The sequence below is a fragment of the Bufo bufo genome, chromosome 2, assembly GCF_905171765.1.
Source record: "Bufo bufo chromosome 2, aBufBuf1.1, whole genome shotgun sequence".
Lineage (NCBI taxonomy): Eukaryota > Metazoa > Chordata > Amphibia > Anura > Bufonidae > Bufo > Bufo bufo.
In genome coordinates this window covers 423,097,625-423,117,221 of record NC_053390.1, presented here as the reverse complement: position 1 = coordinate 423,117,221, position 19,597 = coordinate 423,097,625, and the positions used below count along the sequence as shown (strand labels likewise).

The following is a 19,597-nucleotide window of genomic DNA, read 5'->3' as shown; positions in this document are numbered from 1 at the left end:
ACATTAAAAACAAGAGTTCTATACAATTAGTCTAGGTCTACATGACGACAATTTTTAAAATGATAGTCTATGATGTCGCGCTGCGACTGCAACGCGACAGTCATAAAAAATCTATTCGAGATGGATTTTTCTGTGACTGTCACCGCATGTCTCTTTGCGACACCATAGACTATCTTTATAAAAATTGTCGCACGACATATGTTGCAGTGTGGTTGTGCCCTATGTGTCGGTTGCGCGACACATGTCGTCGTGTAGACCTAGCCTTACAGAGACGGTAATGTTTTTTTTCTAAAAATGTATCTAAGCCTACCCAAGGGTGAAGATTCAGTGAGACAGTCCCAAATTGCTGTAACTCTCCTAGATTGCAATATATCGCTGCTATGATCTACCAACATTTAGTTGGCTGCAGAAATGTAATTTTTTGTTTGAAGGGGTTTCCCAATACCCCCAAAATTTTAGATCGTAACAGGGATTATTATAGAAAAACAAGATGACTAACTCATGAGTTTGCTTGCCCTCTCCTGATGCTGCCCACTGTTCTGTGTTTCCATCACTGCAACAGTGTCATCTCTGTGTGATCACAGTAGCCAATCACTACTTTCTGCATCAAAGACATCCCAGACTAGCGAATGAGACCGCTGAGACCAGTGACTGGCTGCATCATTCATATGGGATAGTTGAGTTACTTTGTCATTTGATTCATTTTAAAATGTTTAGGGGTCTTGGAACATCTATTTAAGGGGTAATTGGTGTAGAACAATGGAATAATATGATCACTTTGGCTGACGTGTGTGTTGGGCGTTGATGTAACAAACAATTACTCTGCTCACTTCTATGTGATTGGAGTTATTTTATGGATTGTTTTATTGCATAAAGCTATTTTCAGAAGAAGCATACATTTACTATATATTAACATCCTACATATAAGCTAGAAGTAATTCAAGATACAAAATCGTTGATCTGCAAACATCATTCTCAAAATTGATATTTGAACAAAGCATACTTAATTCTAGACTCTTACGGCCCCCTGCTCTTTATTTTCCTATCCCTTTAAATCTCAACCATCTTGGATTAGAACTAGGAGGGGAAGGTTCAGACATAAACTTAGACCAGGCAGTGTAAAGATCCACCAAATGTATCACAGTGGCTCATGCTGGATAATACTGTACATTTGGTGCATGGCTAGATAATTGTGCCAAATTTTGACAGATTTTACGACAAGGTCTAGGCACAAACTCATTAGTAAATACTGGCCTATGTATATTCTGAAAGATTATGGTAAACCAACCTTTAGTGATAGTTAAAGCCATATAAACATATGCTGTACAGAGAACTCTAGCAGGGTCACATATTATATAAGATCCTCACATCTTCTGCAACCTATAAAATCCATATTTTTCAATAAATTTAAGGGAACAGAATTCTTATTAATGAAAAAAAAATTGTAAATGCAGAAGGTACAGCAATGCCATCCTAAAACAGAAATCTCAGGGCATATTCACACAACTGTATTTCATCTGTGTGTTATCCATGTCCAAAATGAACTGGACATGGCACACAGACCCATAGAAGTAAGCGGTGCCACTGGCATTCATTTGTATATGTTTTTAGCGTCTCTACTAACCAGAGGATATAAACCATGATGTAAACCTAGCCTCGGTATTAAGTCAGTCTACACATTGTAACTGACCCAGCCCATAATCGAAGAGCTGGATGCAAAGGTTCAGTAAATCTACATCGAAAGGTATGCAAATGCTTCATTCCAGACGTGACATCAAAAAATGATAGAACTCCAGATTCATAGTCCAGGAAAATCCCAATTTTTTCTGGAGGGTTAGTAAGATGAATCACTTTCCTCTCTCCTTTGTGGAAGGCCCAGTACTCATAATCATATCTTTTAATGCACCATGATCCACTGGTCCACCCAAGACGACTCAACTCTGTATCTCCTTTCCTTTGTATAGATGGGTATGTGATTCCGATCCACCATCCCTGTCCTGCCTGAAGGACGTCTACTTCCCAATAGTGACTGCCAGAAAAGTAGGAGTCTCTACTTAGAATTTGCATGAGTTTATCAAACCTTGGTGGATGATTAGCGTTAAATTTTCCTAACCAAGCACACTGTACTGTAAGTAGGTCTTCTGAGAGCCTCAGTTTTGGGTGCATTGTGTCCAGATCTAAAGTCGGTGTTCTGGCATCTGTGAAGAATGTGAATAAAAGTACAGAGTTAAAGTGGATAAACTATGTTTGATGCATTTAACATGTTATTAAAGTGCATATGACACTATGTTGTAAACAGGATCGGATTAAGGTTGGTGGAGGCCCCATATATATATTTTTTTTTAAAGCAACCGTAGTTCCAGGATGTTTGGATTTATCCTAAGATACTGACTTAATGAGCTGAGCTATGCCATCTCAAACTCCATAGCCCCTTCGCTGTGCACTCCTGTTCACTGTCAGACTGGGGTACATTAGGTCCACCAAAGGAGTTAATTCTGAGGTCCCACCTTCCCTCCATTCCACAGATTTAATACAGGTCACACTAACTATGCCTAGTTTTTCTAAAGCAGATATGTCAGCCAGGGCTGTATTTATAACTGGTGCTGACCCAAGCCTGAATACTTCCTATCAGAGCCCAATTGACAGAAGGTGGGGCCAACACATGCAGGCAGAGTCAACTCTATTAGGTGGGCTAAAACATAGACGGGCCAGCAATACGATAGAGGGGCAGTGTATTGTTCTACACTTCTGTAGCAAACCAAATGTAGAGAACCAAATACAAAAGCACAGCAGAATATACTGCCCCTGCAGCACCAAATACAATAGTGCAGCATAAGTAGGTTCTGCTGGGAACTGTAGTATTTGCTTCTGCTGGGGCAGTATATTATACTGCACTGTGTTATTTGGTTCTGCTGGGGTAGTATATTGTATTGCACTATTGTATTTGATTCTGCTGTAGAAAGCAATATATTGCCCCAGCAGAACCAAATACCACAATGCAGCACAATATCCTGCCCCAAAAGCACAAAAATACCTCCACAGAAGCTGGATAATACAGCACTACATACAGTGACATCTCCTCTGATGTAAATGTTCTCTTTCCACATCTTCTCTGTTTGGCCCAGACCACCATAACAATTTCTTTCAGCCACATCTTGACTCTGCAGAGTTTCCTACACAGGCATCTTAGATTCCTCATTTTTCCATAATCCGCCCGTTGTCAACACAAACTCCACATCCTGGTGCCCCAACTTTGCCATCCTGCTGCCACACTCAATACTGTGCCTGCTGTTCTCCCCCAATGCCTCCAAATACTATACTGCTGAAAAATAATACCACAAGTAGTAATAATGTCCCCACTAATAATTCCCCCCACGTTATACTCCCACTAATAATGCCTGTATAGTGCCCTCACAAATAATGTCCCCTAATATGCTCCTAATAATGGAAATACCCCTACAGTGCTTCCAGCAATAATACCCCCTACTGTACCCCTAGTAAAAATGCCATTATAGTACCCCCAGTATTAATAATGTCCCTTACAGTGTCTGCAGTAATAATGTCTACAGTACAAAAAATCCTTCATAACGTGCCCCAGTATTAAAAGTCCCCACTGCCTTCAGTAATGCCCAAATATTAAAAATTCCTCTATATTGCCCCATTAATGCTGCCTATAGTACCGCCACTAATGTCACCCACATTGTCCCCTGATAGTAGTGTACCCCACAGTGCCTCTCCAGTAGTTATGTCCCCCAGAGTAGTAATGTCCTCTACAGTGCTTCTTCAGTAGTAATGTCTGCCACAGTGCTCCTCCAGTAGCAATGGCTCCAGTAGTAATGTTTCCCCACAGTGCCTCTCCAGTTGTAATGCTCTACAATACCCCTCCAGTAGTAATATCCTCCACTAGTAATGTTCAGTGGCTAGTAAAGGAAAAAACTAATACTCACGAGAGTCACGCTGCCCAGCATCTGCAATGCAGGCTGCAAGCCATTTCCAGCCTACAGCATGGGATGCTGGGACGCAGGCAACCAGCTGTACTGACGTCACCGTGCTGCGTCCTGGTGCATGTGGACACGATAACGTCATCATCCCCCTCCTGCACCGGGATTTACTGCCTTATAGGCCTCAGGCTTAGGAACCATCGGCTCCAGTACCCCACTGCAGTATCTAACTGCATTACTATCCTGAGGATGGCAATGCAGCTGACTTTAGGAGGCCACACTTAGTAAAGTGCAGCCACTCAACTTCCTGATGCCCTAGGAACGTGCTCTCGGGTGCCTAATAGTGAAAACGATTGTTTTTCTATGTAAGGGCAGCATATTACAACTACAGGTCCAAACCACTAATGGCCACAAATGGCACAAAAAGTGTTCAGTGCTAAAAGAATACACCAGTCTCTTAGGCCCCTTTCACACGGGCGAGTATTCCGTGCGGATGCGATGCGTGAGGTGAACGCATTGCACCCGCACTGAATACCGACCCATTTATTTCTATGGGGCTGTTCACATGAGCGGTGATTTTCACGCATCACTTGTGCGTTGCGTGAAAATCGCAGCATGCTCTATATTCTGTGTTTTTCACGCAACGCAGGCCCCATAGAAGTGAATTGGGTTGCGTGAAAATCGCAAGCATCCGCAAGCAAGTGCGGATGCGGTGCGATTTTCACGCATGGTTGCTAGGTGTAACGGATCTCCTAGCACCCCGACCGGGTACCTCCGTTGATAGCTGCTCCTAGTGCTTTCCGAGGACTCCACTTGACACCGTACGCACTGCAGACCCCACGAACCGCCGAAGCTTGGTTGAGGTCTCACCGTCTCCTACCCACCCTGGACCTATGACAAGGCTCCAGGCTCCAGTGGGTGAACCTCTCCTAAAACCAGAGAGCAGGAACAGCTCTTAAAAGAGCTAGTAGTTAAAGCCAGGGGAGTTAAGCAAATCTCCCAGCGTATAGCAATCCCCAGCGTCGATCAGTTACCCAAACATCAGCCTCAACATGATAAAGGGTAAAACAGGAACACTTTATTGAGGGCTACCCGCCCGTATTTATGCAGGTCCCCATCTGGTGTACACGCCCCTAGGGGACCAGAAAGAAGACTGTGACACAGGACAGATACGTAGCACTCAGGATACACAGACACAACACATCCCCACAATGCATCATGGTTTCCTCCTCTCTGCCCTGGAGACACCCAAGGAGTAATTCAATTATCTCTCAGGACAAAGGGAAATCGCCAATACACATGTGGATACAACAGGACAGGAATCACAACCCAAACACACAATGTCACACCCCCACAGCAAACACAGACATTTAACATATTCCCAGATAGCTCAAGTCTGAGTGCATATCATTAGGTGAATGGCACTCAGAATACACAAATACAATAAAATTTGCTATCTGAATAGGTGAATGGCACTCAGAATACACAAATACAATAAAATTTGCTATCTGAATACCCTCACATAACAAAATACAATTGCAAAGACAGATTTAAGCTGTGCGGCCGGTCTGTCTGCTCCTTTAAAGTTAGTATGGGCCATAATCCTGAGGCAAGAGGCTGGTAGCCAGGCCCCTCCGAAACCCAGTGGCGAGGTTGGTTTCGCCACGTATCTCCCCCTCCCAGGGAAGACTAACCAGATACCTGACCTCATGCCGGTCGGTATCTGAGTTAGTCTGGCAGTCCACCCACAACCCAATACTGGACCTGTTGAATTTTGGGGCCTGGCTCTGTTCTGTATGTCCCCAGCTGTTGAGGGGGCATCTGCTACTCCTTGCTTCCTTGTTGCTCTCTAGCTTGGAGCTGTAGGTACTTGGTGGGCAGAGGCTGACTGCGCTCTGCCCCGATGCCAGCTCTTCGGCTGGCGTAGCCTGTGGGAAGTCCGGCTCTGGAGAAGAGGATAGGGGAGGACAGAGGCCGACTGCTCTCTGCCCAGATGCCAGCTCTTCCGCTGGGGTAGCCTGTGGGATGTCCGGCTCTGGAGAAGAGGATAGGGGAGGGCAGAGGCTGACTGCGCTCTGCCCAGATGCCAGCTCTTCTGCTGGGTTAGCCTGTGGGGAGTCAGGCTCTGGATAAGAGAGGGCAGAGGCCAACTGCGCTCTGCCCAGATGCCAGCTCTTCCGCTGGGGTAGCCTGTGGAATGTCCGGCTCTGGAGAAGAGGATAGGGGAGGGCAGAGGCTGACTGCGCTCTGCCCAGATGCCAGCTCTTCTACTGGGATGTGGTCAGGGAATCCTATCCACAGGACCTTGTTGCAGATCGGCTGTGGAGTGGAGGAATCGCTTACCTCCTCCTCCTGGCATTCCTGCAGGGTTGGTGGGGGATCTGAACCGGCCGTCCCGCATCTCTGTAGGGCCGGTGGAGAGACCTCGGTCCCATCTCCACCTGCCATCGGGAGGTCTTCCCAGAACCAGTCGATGAAGTTCCCTACTTTGGGAGTTGGTAGGGAAGCAGGTTGTATCGCCGGCAAGTCTTCCCAGTTGCAGGAGGGCAGATCTGGCTCTGCTTGTCGAGTAGGTTGGGGATGAATGGAGCTGAGCAGGTGTTGGTAGGTCTGCTCCAGCTCCCACTCCCTTGTTACCAGGTGGGTCATGTCTTTGCTCACCTCCCTTCCGTCAGCATAAACATGCATGCCCATCCGGTAGTCGTAGATATCCCAAAACCTAGACTCCTCCGTGCTGCCAAGATCAATGTCCTCCTCCAAGGCATCCCATAGTAACCCCGGTCCATCAAACTCCTCACCCTCGGGTCTGTCGTGCTCAGCCATCCAGGGGGAATGTTGAATGACATGCCACCTTAGGGCCTGGTAAGCGTCCTCTAGCCAAAGCTCCTTACATACCAGGTTCTGGAGCTCTGTTACCCAGTCATCCAGGGGCTGCTCTCCCAAGAGACCCATCCGCATCGCCACACGCTTCTGTAGCCGCTGCTCATAACTGGGGAGACTCTCACCTCGCTGCCGCTGGGCATTTTCCAGGGCATCATACCAGACTTCCTTTCTGTCTGCATCCCTGTAGTCTGCGGCTGCCTCCTCCTCCTCGTCATAGAACGCTGTCCGAAGACTAGCCGATTTCATCCTGCTGTAGCCAGGGGCGCTGTACGGATACTAGCGTTGCCCTCAATTTAGTAAATCCACGAACGGTGTCTCCGAGCTGCTTCTCCTCACACTAGGATGCCATCCCACTGCTTGCCACCAAATGTAATGGATCTCCTAACACCCCGACCGGGTACCTCCGTTGATAGGTGCTCCTAGTGCTTTCCGAGGACTCCAAGCACTCCACTTGACACCGTACGCACTGCAGACCCCACGAACCGCCGAAGCTTGGTTGAGGTCTCACCGTCTCCTACCCACCCTGGACCTACGACAAGGCTCCAGGCTCCAGTGGGTGAACCTCTCCTAAAACCAGAGAGCAGGAACAGCTCTTAAAAGAGCTAGTAGTTATAGCCAGGGGAGTATAGCAAATCTCCCAGCGTATAGCAATCCCCAGCCTTGATCAGTTACCCAAACATCAGCCTCAACATGATAAAGGGTAAAACAGGAACACTTTATTGAGGGCTACCCGCCCATATTTATGCAGGTCCCCATCTGGTGTACACGCCCCTAGGGGACCAGAAGGAAGACTGTGACACAGGACAGATACGTAGCACTCAGGATACACAGACACAACACATCCCCACAACGCATCATGGTTTCCTCCTCTCTGCCCTGGAGACACCCAAGAAGTAATTCAATTATCTCTCAGGACAAAGGGAAATCGCTAATACACATGTGGATACAACAGGACAGGAATCACCACCCAAACACACAATGTCACACCCCCACAGCAAACACAGACATTTAACATATTCCCAGATAGCTCAAGTCTGAGTGCATATCATTAGGTGAATGGCACTCAGAATACACAAATACAATAAAATTAGCTATCTGGGTACCCTCACATAACAAAATACAATTGCAAAGACAGATTTAACCACTTGCCATCTGGGCCATTTGCCCCCTTCCTGACCAGGCCAAATTTTGCAAAACTGACATATCTCACTTTATGTGATAATAACTTTGGAACGCCTTTATTTATCCAAGTCATTCAGAGATTGTTTTCTCGTGACACATTGTACTTCATGATAGTCATAAATTTGAGTCAAAATATTTCACCTTTATTTATGAAAAAATCCCAAATTTACCCAAAAATTTGAAAAATTCGCAATTTTCTAAATTTCAATTTCTCTGCTTTTAAAACAGAAAGTGATACCTCATAAAATATTTATTATTTAACATTCCCCATATGTCTACTTTATGTTGGCATCATTTTGGAAATGTCATTTTATTTTTTTAGGACGTTAGAAGACTTAGAAGTTTAGAAGCAATTCTTCAAATTTTTAAGAAAATTGCCAAAACCCACTTTTTAAGGACCAGTTCAGGTCTGAAGTCACTTTGTGGGGCCTACATAGTGGATACCCCCATAAATGACCCCATTGTAGAAACTACACCCCTCAAGGTATTCAAAACCGATTTTACAAACTTTGTTAACCCTTTAGGCGTTCCACAAGAATTAAAGGAAAATGGAGATCAAACTTTTAAATTTCACTTTTTTGGCAGATTTTCAATTTTAATCAATTTTTTTCTTTAACACATCGATGGTTAACAGCCAAACAAAACTCAATATTTATTACCCAGATTCTGCGGTTTACAGAAACACCCCACATGTGGTCATAAACTGCTGTATGGGCACACGGCAGGGCGCAGAAGGAAAGGAACTCCACATGGTTTTTAGATGCCATGTCCCATTTGAAGCCACCCTGATGCACCCTCTTACAGTAGAAACTCCCAAGAAGTGACCCCATTTTGGAAACTAGGGGATAAGGTGCCAGTTTTATTAGTACTATTTTTGGGTACATATGATTTTTTGATCATTCATTATAACACTTTATGGGGCAAGGTGACCAAAAAATTGGTTGTTTTAGCACAGTTTCTATTTATTTATTTTTACAGCGTTCACCTCTATTTTTATAGAGCAGATTGTTACGGACATGGCGATACCTAATATGTATACTTTTTCTCATTTATTAAAGTTTTACACAATAATAGCATTTTTGAAACAAAAAAATTATGTTTTAATGTGTCCATGTTCTGAGAGCTATAGTTTTTTTATTTTTTGAGAGATTTTCTTATGTAGGGGCTCATTTTTTGCGGGATGAGGTGACGGTTTTATTGGTACTATTTTGTGGGACATACGCGTTTTTGATCACTTGGTGTTGCACCTTTTGTGATGCAAGGTGACAAAAATTGCTTGTTTTGACACCGTTTTTTTTTTTTTTTTTTACGGTGTTCACCCGAGGGGTTAGGTCATGTGATATTTTTATAGAGCTAGTTTTTACGGACGCGGAAATACCTAATATGTATACTTTTTTTTATTTGTTTCACTTTAACACAATAATAGCATTTTTGAAACCAAAAAAATGATGTTTTAGTGTCTCCATGTTCTGAGAGCTATAGTTTTTTTATTTTTTGAGAGATTTTCTTATGTAGAGGCTCATTTTTTGCGGGATGAGGTGACGGTTTTATTGGTACTATTTTGTGGGACATACGCGTTTTTGATCACTTGGTGTTGCACCTTTTGTGATGCAAGGTGACAAAAATTGCTTGTTTTGACACAGTTTTTTTTTTTTTTTTTTTACGGTGTTCACCCGAGGGGTTAGGTCATGTGATATTTTTATAGAGCTGGTTTTTACGGACGCGTAAATACCTAATATGTATACTTTTTTTAATTTGTTTCACTTTAACACAATAATAGCATTTTTGAAACCAAAAAAATGATGTTTTAGTGTCTCCATGTTCTAAGAGCTATAGTTTTTTTATTTTTTGAGAGATTTTCTTATGTAGGGGCTCATTTTTTGCGGGATGAGGTGACGGTTTTATTGGTACTATTTTGTGGGACATACGCGTTTTTGATCACTTGGTGTTGCACCTTTTGTGATGCAAGGTGACAAAAATTGCTTGTTTTGACACAGTTTTTTTTTTTTTTTTTTACGGTGCTCACCCGAGGGGTTAGGTCATGTGATATTTTTATAGAGCTAGTTTTTACGGACGCGGAAATACCTAATATGTATACTTTTTTTTATTTGTTTCACTTTAACACAATAATAGCATTTTTGAAACCAAAAAAATGATGTTTTAGTGTCTCCATGTTCTAAGAGCTATAGTTTTTTTATTTTTTGAGAGATTTTCTTATGTAGGGGCTCATTTTTTGCGGGATGAGGTGACGGTTTCATTGGTACTATTTTGTGGGACATACGCGTTTTTGATCACTTGGTGTTGCACCTTTTGTGATGCAAGGTGACAAAAATTGCTTGTTTTGACACAGTTTTTTTTTTTTGTTTTTTTTTACGGTGCTCACCCGAGGGGTTAGGTCATGTGATATTTTTATAGAGCTGGTTTTTACGGACGCAGCAATACCTAATATGTATACTTTTTTTTTTTCACTGTTGATTTCTCATGTAACTGGGGCTGACATAGTAGCCCCAGTTACAGGACAAATGCACCCCTAGAGAGGCTGTACAGCAGCAATCCAGCGCTGTACAGCCTCACAGCAGGGCTGATCGAGGTCTCTGAGAGACTTCACACAGCTCCTGCACTCTCCAGTCACGGCGGTCACATGACCGCCGGGCCGGAACAGGAAGCGCACTGCGCTTCCTTCTCTGCAGACACAGCGCTCGGTGAGCGCTGTGTCTGCAGCGATCCGGAAGGCAGGGACACCTGGGAACTGTCCCTGCCTTGTCTTAGGGTTGCCCTGCTGTCACTGACAGCGGGCAACCCAATCAGCAGCTGCATGATTAGCGTGCAGCTGCTATTTCTGAAAAGACGTTTTAAAACGTGCTTTCAGAAATAGACGTCCACCCATAGGACGTTTATATCCTATGGGCGGACGTAAAGCGATTAAGCTCTGCGGCCGGTCTGTCTGCTCCTTTTAAGTTAGTATGGGCCATAATCCTGAGGCAAGAGGCTGGTAGCCAGGCCCCTCCGAAACCCAGTGGCGATGTTGGTTTCGCCACACTAGGTGACAGTCTATTCACTGTATTATTTTCCCTTATAACATGGTTATAAGGGAAAATAATAGCATTCTGAATACAGAATGCTTAGTAGGTGATCAATTGAGGGTTAAAAAAAAATAAAAAAATTAACTCACCTTCTCCTCTTGTTCGCGTAGTTCCCGGTCTCTTCTTTACTTCTTTAATGATGAACTACCGGCTAGGACCTGTGGTGACGTCAGATCACATGCTCCAATCACATGGTCCATCACCACGGTGATGGACCATGTGATTGGAGCATGTGATCTGACGTCACCAAAGGTCCTTTAGCCCACAGCTCATCATTAAAGAAGTAAAGAAGAGACCGGGAACTACGCGAACAAGAGGAGAAGGTGAGTTAATTTTTTTATTTTATTTTTAACCCTCAATTGATCACCTACTAAGCATTCTGTATTCAGAATGCTATTATTTTCCCTTATAACCATGTTATAAGGGAAAATAATACAATCTACAGAACACCGATCCCAAGCCCGAACTTCTGTGAAGAAGTTCGGGTTTGGGTACCAAACATGCATGATTTTTCTCACGCGAGTGCAAAACACATTACAATGTTTTGCACTCGCGCGGAAAAATCGCGGGTGTTCCCGCAACGCACCCGCACATTTTCCCGCAATGCCCATGTGAAAGAGGCCTTAGTGTGAGCTTGTGTTGTTTTGGACTTAGGCCTCATGCACACAACTGTTGTTTTGGTCCGCATCTGAGCCGCAGTATTTGGGTCTGCATCCAAGCCGCATTCACTTCAATGGGGCCGCAAAAGATGCGGACAGCACTCCGTGTGCTTTCCGCATCGGTTGCTCCGTTCCATGGTCAGCAAAAAAAAATAACCTGTCCTATTCTTGTCCGTTTTGCGGACAAGTATAGGCAGTTATTTTAATGGCTGTCCGCGCCGTTCCGTAAATTGCGGAACGCACACGGACTCCATCCGTGTTTTGCGGATCCGCAATTTGCAATTTGCATGAGGCCTTAAACTGTAATATGCTGTAAATACATAGGTACACAGAGCAGCTTATAAAGCTGACAAATCTGCTTTAATGATTATTTTTAGCCAAGGAAATATAAGAAATATTTAAATAGATCTTTAATAAAGCAATCTTTAATATTTAAAGAAGTTGTATGGTTTTAAGAGGAAACCGGACAACTCAGGAACTCAGGGAAGATGCCTCTAATAAAGAATAGATGATTACTTACCTGACAGATCCTGCACTGCAGCTCTGGTTCTCCCAGCAGGGCTCTGTGTACCTAGCTAGAGCAGTGGCATCACGTCAACAACACATGACGTCACTGCTGCAGCCAATCACTGCAACAGTTACATGTTGTCAATGTGACATGACCACTGCAGCCAGAAATACAGAGCTGTACACCACGGCATGGGATCTGTAAGGTAAGTAATCATCTGTTCTATATTTCTTCAGGAAACCAGACAATCACTTTAAAGAGACCTGTGTCTATGTTCATGTGTGTAAACAATACAGTAGTCCATTGTCTGACTCTGCCCAAGACTTTTGCACAATATATATATATATATATATATCCATACTACACTCTTGAAACAGCAAGAAAGACAAGCTGTAAGGTTATGCAAATCAAGGAAGTAGCAAGTGTCGCTAAGATCTGCAGATGATCAAAATTTCAAGCACCTAGCTCCAATATGTGGCTTGTGGGAGGGGAATAAAAGCCAGATTGAAAGCAACGTTTTTTAAGCCACATTAAACCTCAAAAATCAGATCAAGTCATGTGGAATGATTGTGCGATGCCTCCTGTTCTTCGATTGTTCGCCACTAGTCAAACTGATACGGATAAAATCCATGAATTGCGAGACATTTGTTTATCACTCTGGCAGATCGCTATGTGCCTACGCTGAGATGTCAGCACTGTTCAATGTTTCATGTCCTGGTGCTTGGGAGAACAACAATGAACTGGAATGACAGCAAGAGGTGCACATAGGTGAACCTTTGCACGGACCAGTGGCGTTGCTAGCATCTTAAAAGATCAGGGGCACAAGCCCCAAGGCATATGACTCCCCAAATATAATATATATATAAGAAATAACGTGGTGAGCTGGCTTTACGGGTATATAAGGTGTGCGATAGGCTGTCTGCACACATATCCCTCATTACCGTCATGGGTAAAAGGGGTGATTGATCACAGTTGCAAAAAGGGATGATTATTGGTTTTCGGGCCAAGGGTGGCAGTATTTCTGAAACTGCACAGTTTGTGAACTGTTTGTGTGCTGCTGTGGTTAAAGTGTATCGTGAGTGGAGAAATGGCAGCATTGCAATTAAGAGAAGTGGAAACTGCGGCGCACCACGTGCCATTGATGTAAGAGGTCAATGTCAGCTATGAATGGAAGACCGACAAGCTACAGTGGAGCAGCTTATCGCCAAAATGAACCAAGGGACTACCAGACATGTATGTAAAACAACAGTTCAGGGAACCCTACTGTCTATTGGCCTCTAAAGCAGATGAATGGTCACTGCCCCTTTGCTAACAAAGTTGCATCAGAAGAAAAGGCTTCCATTTTTGCGGCAATATTGGAATGGGACCTCCACTGATTGTCAAAGGGTTGCCTTCTCCGATGAGTCATGTTTTATGCTTCATCAAATGGATGGACGCTGGCGTGTCAGGTGAGAAACATCAGAGAACGAATACCCTGCAACCATTGCTGGAAGAACACAAGCTGCTGGTGGCAGTGTTAAAGGGCTTCTGTCACTCCACTAAACTCCTATTTTTTTTTTTGTCTCCTTAAAATCCTTATGCTGCGATTTCTCAATATATAGGGCTATTACTCAGTTTGGTTCAGTAGTTATATAAAAAAACTGACTTATAATATGCAAATTACCTCTCTACCAGCAAGTAGGGCGGCTACCTGCTGCTAGCAGCCCCCTCCTCATGTTGATTGACAGGACCAGCCAATGCGCTCGTGCTCTGACTGGCCCTGTCTGCGTTTTAAATCTTGCGCCGGTCTTCAGTTGGCGCAGGCGCACTGAGTGGAGGACGCTCGCTCGGCCGCTCCATCCTCAGTGCGCCTGTGCCGATGATGTCACATGTAAGTATATACTTTTTACTGTTTTACCAGCGAAATTGTCACCTGAAGTTTATAACCCATACTGCTAGTCTCTTTTTAACATCCAGGAACCGTGCTCGCCGCTTCTGTACCTCCGCTGAGAAGTCAGGGAATATGGAGACTCTTTGTCTATCTATAAATAGATACTGGTGTTCCCTTGCCTTGCGGAGAATGGCATCTCTATCTTGAAAGTGTAGAATCCTTATTAGCAATGGCCTAGGAGGACCTCCCGGTGGTGGTGGGTGAGACGCACTCTGTGCGCCCTCTCTATAGCAAATAGGGGGGAAAGAGAGTCCTTTTCAAATATCTTCCTGAACCAGTCCTCAAAGAAATGGACAGCATTGGATCCTTCTGATTTTTCCGGGACTCCCACTATGCGAAGGTTGTTTCGGCGTGATCTATTTTCCAAGTCCTCCGTTTTATTTATTAGAAGGGTGATATTATGGATTACTTTAGCCAGATCACGTTTCATAGGGGGGACCTGGTCTTCCAGGCGGGATACGCGTCTCTCTGCTTCAGCAATTCTCTCATTAACTTTCCTGATGTCCTGCCTAATAAGGGACACATTCTCTTGGAGGGACCCAATAGATGTATTAAGGGTCATCAAGGCTGCGCTACATTGGTGCATGGCTGTATAAATGTCCTTGGTGGTAGGTTCGGACAGCAGTGGAAGCATGGGGGCAGTCACTTGCCTTCAGCTCCTCCACGTGGGATCCGCCATCTTGGGAGCAGGAGTCTCCCTCTACATCATGAGCGTCCGAAGTCGCCGCTTGTGTCGCCAGGACTCCGGACATACTGTCCTCCGGTATGGGGGTCTCTTTAGAGGGGGGAACATGGGCATACTGTTCCAGGCGCGCCGCTACCTCTGCCGCCTTAAGCGAAGCGGTCACGCCATGCTGCTTCACTGGGGTCAGTCCCGCCGCCTCTTTATCCTTCCTGCCCGAACGAGTCATGCTGGCCAGGAATAGCAGGGAGATCTCCCTCGGTATTGTGCTGGTGCTCGGCTGTTTAAGTCACCACAGCCACAGGATGAAGTCGGATTTAAGCCAGCGCTGCCCGGGAGCTCAAGCGTGCGCGTCTTCCTACATCGCCGGCCAGGCCACGTCCCTACAATCCATACTGCTGTACACTGCTGTGTATGGGAGTACAGAACGCACTGAACGCTGTACATGCCGGTTCATCGCTGCTCCTGCCCCGTTACATTCTCCCGCGCTGTATGCTAAGTAACAGCATCGGAACACCAGGGAGGAGACATCAGCTTCTCTCCTGTGCGTTCCTTCTCCCTGGCTGTAGCTCTGTCCAATCGCAGCGCAGATCGTCACAGCCAGGGATAAGGTAAGTTTTGTTTCTCCCTGGACAGAGCTACAGCCAGGGAGAAGGAACGCCAACAGAGGAAAGCTGATGTCTCCTCCCTGGTGTTCCAATGCTGTTAGCATACAGCGCGGGAGAATGTAACGGAGGCAACATCGGCGCAATGGAGCGGCGCCCAGAAATAATAGTAAGTGCAGGGACATCCCCCATGTATGCCCTACATGTCCTGCTACTTAGTTGATAAAGTATGGACCCATGAAAGGTCCTCCAGTGGCCAGCGGGGCTCAAGAGGCAGTTGCCTTGGGGCCCCTGGGAGCAACTGGGCCCGGGGCAGCTGCCCCTTTTGCCCTGCGTTAAAGACGGCCCTGCTTGTGCCCACTCGCTCGGCCCTGCTAATAGCCTGCCCAAGCAGTAGCTCACATAAGACATTGCTCTTCTGTCTGTGCCCACTTTGCCAAAGCCTGACACAGCCAATCTATGCCAGGCTTTACCGACACAGCTCTGGCAGTGTGTGAGTGAGTCCGTACTCCCATACCCAGCGCTATATGGGAATACGGATCCTAAAGTGCAATAGGCACCTGAACTTCAGTGCCTATTTTGCTGGTAAAAGGTAAAAAAAAATAAAGCATATTAGAAAAATGTATTTTATGGCAGTTTAGGTATATATAAAGATTTAGGTACACTTTAAGATCCGCACCTCACATCAAGGTATGTGCTCTTTTCGCTGTGGAAATTTTCTGCAGCATCTGATTTTTTTTTTTAAATCTCTTTGCCACTACAGTATTTGCTGTGGATGTTCCATATGCAATTCTGCAGTGAAAAATACACAGCATATCTTCCATGTGTGGCCGTACCCTTAAATGGATTTATTTTTTCTAGCGATTTTCAACTCTGAGGAATCTTTGTTTCTAAGGAGTTGTGAACTGTATCTATGCAACATGCTGTATCTCCTGGGGGAACAGAGAGTATATAAAATTCTAACATGTCCAATTCACGTTTCCGAGACAGTTGCCTAATATGCACGGTCAGCTGTAAGTAAAAGCTCTGGGCATACAATATACAATCATATACAGTACAGTGAATCCAAACCGGAAATTCATTTTATCCATAATTAAGAAATATTCATAATGTATATACAAGTGCTTACTCTGGTGTTTGCAGTGTGTAACTGCAATGGTTTTATTAAGTATTGTGCATTACAATGCTGACATCTAGAGTCTAAATGGGAGACGTACAAAGATGCTTGCAATTTAATACTGCAATACAGTAGTCTGTAGCTATGATTGAAGACGTAGTAGACAATTGTATATATACAAAATAACAGCACCACTTACATTTTAAGAGTGATGACCTATTCCCATAGGTGGCTGTTTTAATTAATTTTCCTGGATTTTGGGTTGATCTTGAGCTTGGACCATCAATAGCATCTGAATTAAGAATAAAGAAATATAAAATTACTGTTTAAAAAAATGTCTTTATTATCTAATAGTCAGAACTGAGAGCTAATATACAGAGTGGATCATCCATTGAAATGGCTAATTTCTACATTTGTAAGAATGCCAGGTTTTGCTTCATGGTTGGACCTTTCAGGTACATAAATTGTTTAAATAGGACTACCCATTTAATTGCTGGGTCTGTAAAAAAAAAAAAAATAATGTTTTTCTTGCCTTTCAAAACCCCAGTCACTCCTGCACCAACAGTTCTCCAGTCCATTGGTGGAGTGGAGTCACGGCATGTCGGCAGCCAATCAATTCTACATCCAAGGGATGGCGTGGCCACATCCGACTCAGTATTATGCAGTTGCCACCCCACTCTAATGTCCAGCATTGGAGAAAACACAATTGATAGGTGCCAATCAGTTGCCATGCCAGCCTGGGCCCTGAAAGTGGCCACAGGACTACCATGTACATAATATTTTTTTAAAAGTTTAAGTAATCGTAACATCCTACAGAATGAAAAAATCATGTCAATTATGGAAAGGTGGGCTTTTTAGAGCTGTTCACATTGGGCAGTACTGTATGGTGGCTGTTGTTGCTGTAGTGCTAAGCCTGTGGGTTGGTAGGGCCCAATGTTGTCCCGTCGCTTTTGGGTTCTGTGTTGGTCGTAGTGGTTAGCATGTGGTACTGAGCCAAAGAAGAGTAGGGACAAACTCGAAAGAGAGGCCACCTTGACGTGGTGAGTAGGCCTATGCATTTGGATCAAAACAGATAAAAACAGCTGCCTCTACATGTTTATAAACTATGCTGAGAAGCAATAGATCAATTAATGTGGGTGTGTGATTCATGTTTCTTTTTCTACAGATCCTTCCCATTCACCTGCAGTACCTCGCAGTTATAGTCATCATGTCTCCAACAATGTCTTTGCCTGTTTCTTCTGATGGAAAATATTGCCAAAAATAACTTTATTCATCCCAGACTGTGTATGCAAATTGGCTGCTTGAAGTCAAGGGGGCAGAGTTCTTTTCTTGAGATGTGATGCACCTGAGATCCCGCACCTGCGCCGTTCTGTTTCATTTTTAGTGTCTGCGCAGTGAGCCGATCTTCAGTGTACTTGGCTTCAGAGGCTCGCTTCCATGAGTTGGCGCCTGCACAGTGAGTCGTTTGGTGCCTGTGCAGTAAACCTCTGAAGCCAGGGACACTGAAGACTGGCTCACTGTGCAGACACTGAAAATAAAACCATGCAAGGGATCTTAGGTGCATTGTGTCTGAAGAAAAAGAACTGAGACGTCAATCAGGAGGACAGAGAAAGGAAGTTTGACTTGGAGCCTCAAGACCGCTGCCCCTTTGACTTCAAGGATCCAATTTTCATACGTCGCCCGGGATGAATAAAGCAGTTTTTTTTGGCAAAGCTTTCCATCAGATGAAACAGGCAAAGTTATACTTGATGACTATAGCTGTGAGGGACTGAGGGCAGTCGGGGAGGTATTATAGTGATGTCAAGTTCCCTTTAAGAGCAAATTAAAATCCTCAAATAAAAATGAAAGTATTACATCTTCAAGCATTGGTGGTAGTGAGAGATATTTCACAATTTTAATGCATATACTATATTCTCCCCACAGTTAGTTTATTGATGAAGAACCAGGAAATAAATAGGAGAAATGCAATCCAACAAAGCATAGCACATTCATAGAGTGATTCCAAGGGGCACCATACGTCTAAGTAGGGTTTGGAAGCTATTCAGGAGTAAATGAACTTTGAGGTCTACACCTGCCTTCGCTTTTTAATACTTTATCCTATGAATCGAGGTATATGCCCCTGTGTAACATCTGTAACAAGGTCCCCCAACTAGCATGGACCACAGAGATCTACATATCATAGTATCCATCCCCTGGAAAAGAACCTTTTGGAGGTGGAAAATAAGATTTAAACCCCAGCATTGCAATTAGCTTCACATTTAGTAAATTGATATAGGGCTTTTTGTTTATATAGGGAACTGGTGTAAAGGAAAACTGGCTTATCTGCCTTTAGCAAGCAATTAGATTCCATCTTTCATTTTACAAAGGAACTCATAAAAATGAAAGGTGAAATCTGATTGGTGGCTATGGACAACTATGCCAGTTTTCCTTTACACCAGTTCTGATAAGCCTACCCCTTTGAACTACAATTTGTGACTGTATGTATGTTGCCATGCCCTACCCTAGTAAGATATCTCAAAGAGGGTCAGTATACAATGGATATGAGAAAACTGAAAATCCATCACATAAAGTCTATATGAGGGGTGGTCTTCTCAAATAGATGGACTTTTGGAGAAGTGGCACTAAAGCACCCATACCTTTTTGAATTCGGATTGCAGGTGGTCCCTTGATTGAAGATTTGAGGTTTTCTATGAAGGCACTGTAGTATTTCTCTACATGTTCAAATTTGACAGGGACCGGATGCAACTGTTCTGCTGGAACTGCATGACTCTTTATTTCCTTTTCAACTGCAGTGAAATCCTAAATGAAAGCACAGGCCATTTACAGTCAGGTCCAGAAATATTTGGACAGTGACACAATCTTCATGATTTAGGCTCTGCATGCCACCACATTGAATTTGAAATGAAACAACTGAGGTGCGATTGAAGTGTAGACTTTCAGTTTTAGTTCAAGCGATTGACAAAAATATCCTGTGTAGGAATTGCAACCACTTTTCTGCAAAGCCTCC

The 19,597-nt window shown here is 44.1% G+C and overlaps 1 protein-coding gene across 2 annotated transcripts in view; it reads right to left on the bottom strand.

Moving 5' to 3' along the window:
• Positions 1-273: 273 nt before the first annotated feature.
• Positions 274-19,597, bottom strand: part of TRIM14 (tripartite motif containing 14) — a 95,339-nt gene continuing 76,015 nt past the window's right edge. For both annotated transcript variants that reach the window (XM_040417376.1, XM_040417377.1), the window contains 3 exons: positions 19,227-19,389; positions 16,790-16,882; positions 274-2,198 (listed from right to left, as the gene is read on the bottom strand). In XM_040417376.1, the coding sequence (XP_040273310.1) occupies positions 1,663-2,198; positions 16,790-16,882; positions 19,227-19,389 (792 nt within the window). In that variant the 3' untranslated portion in view covers positions 274-1,662. The remainder of the gene's footprint in view (positions 2,199-16,789; positions 16,883-19,226; positions 19,390-19,597) is intronic.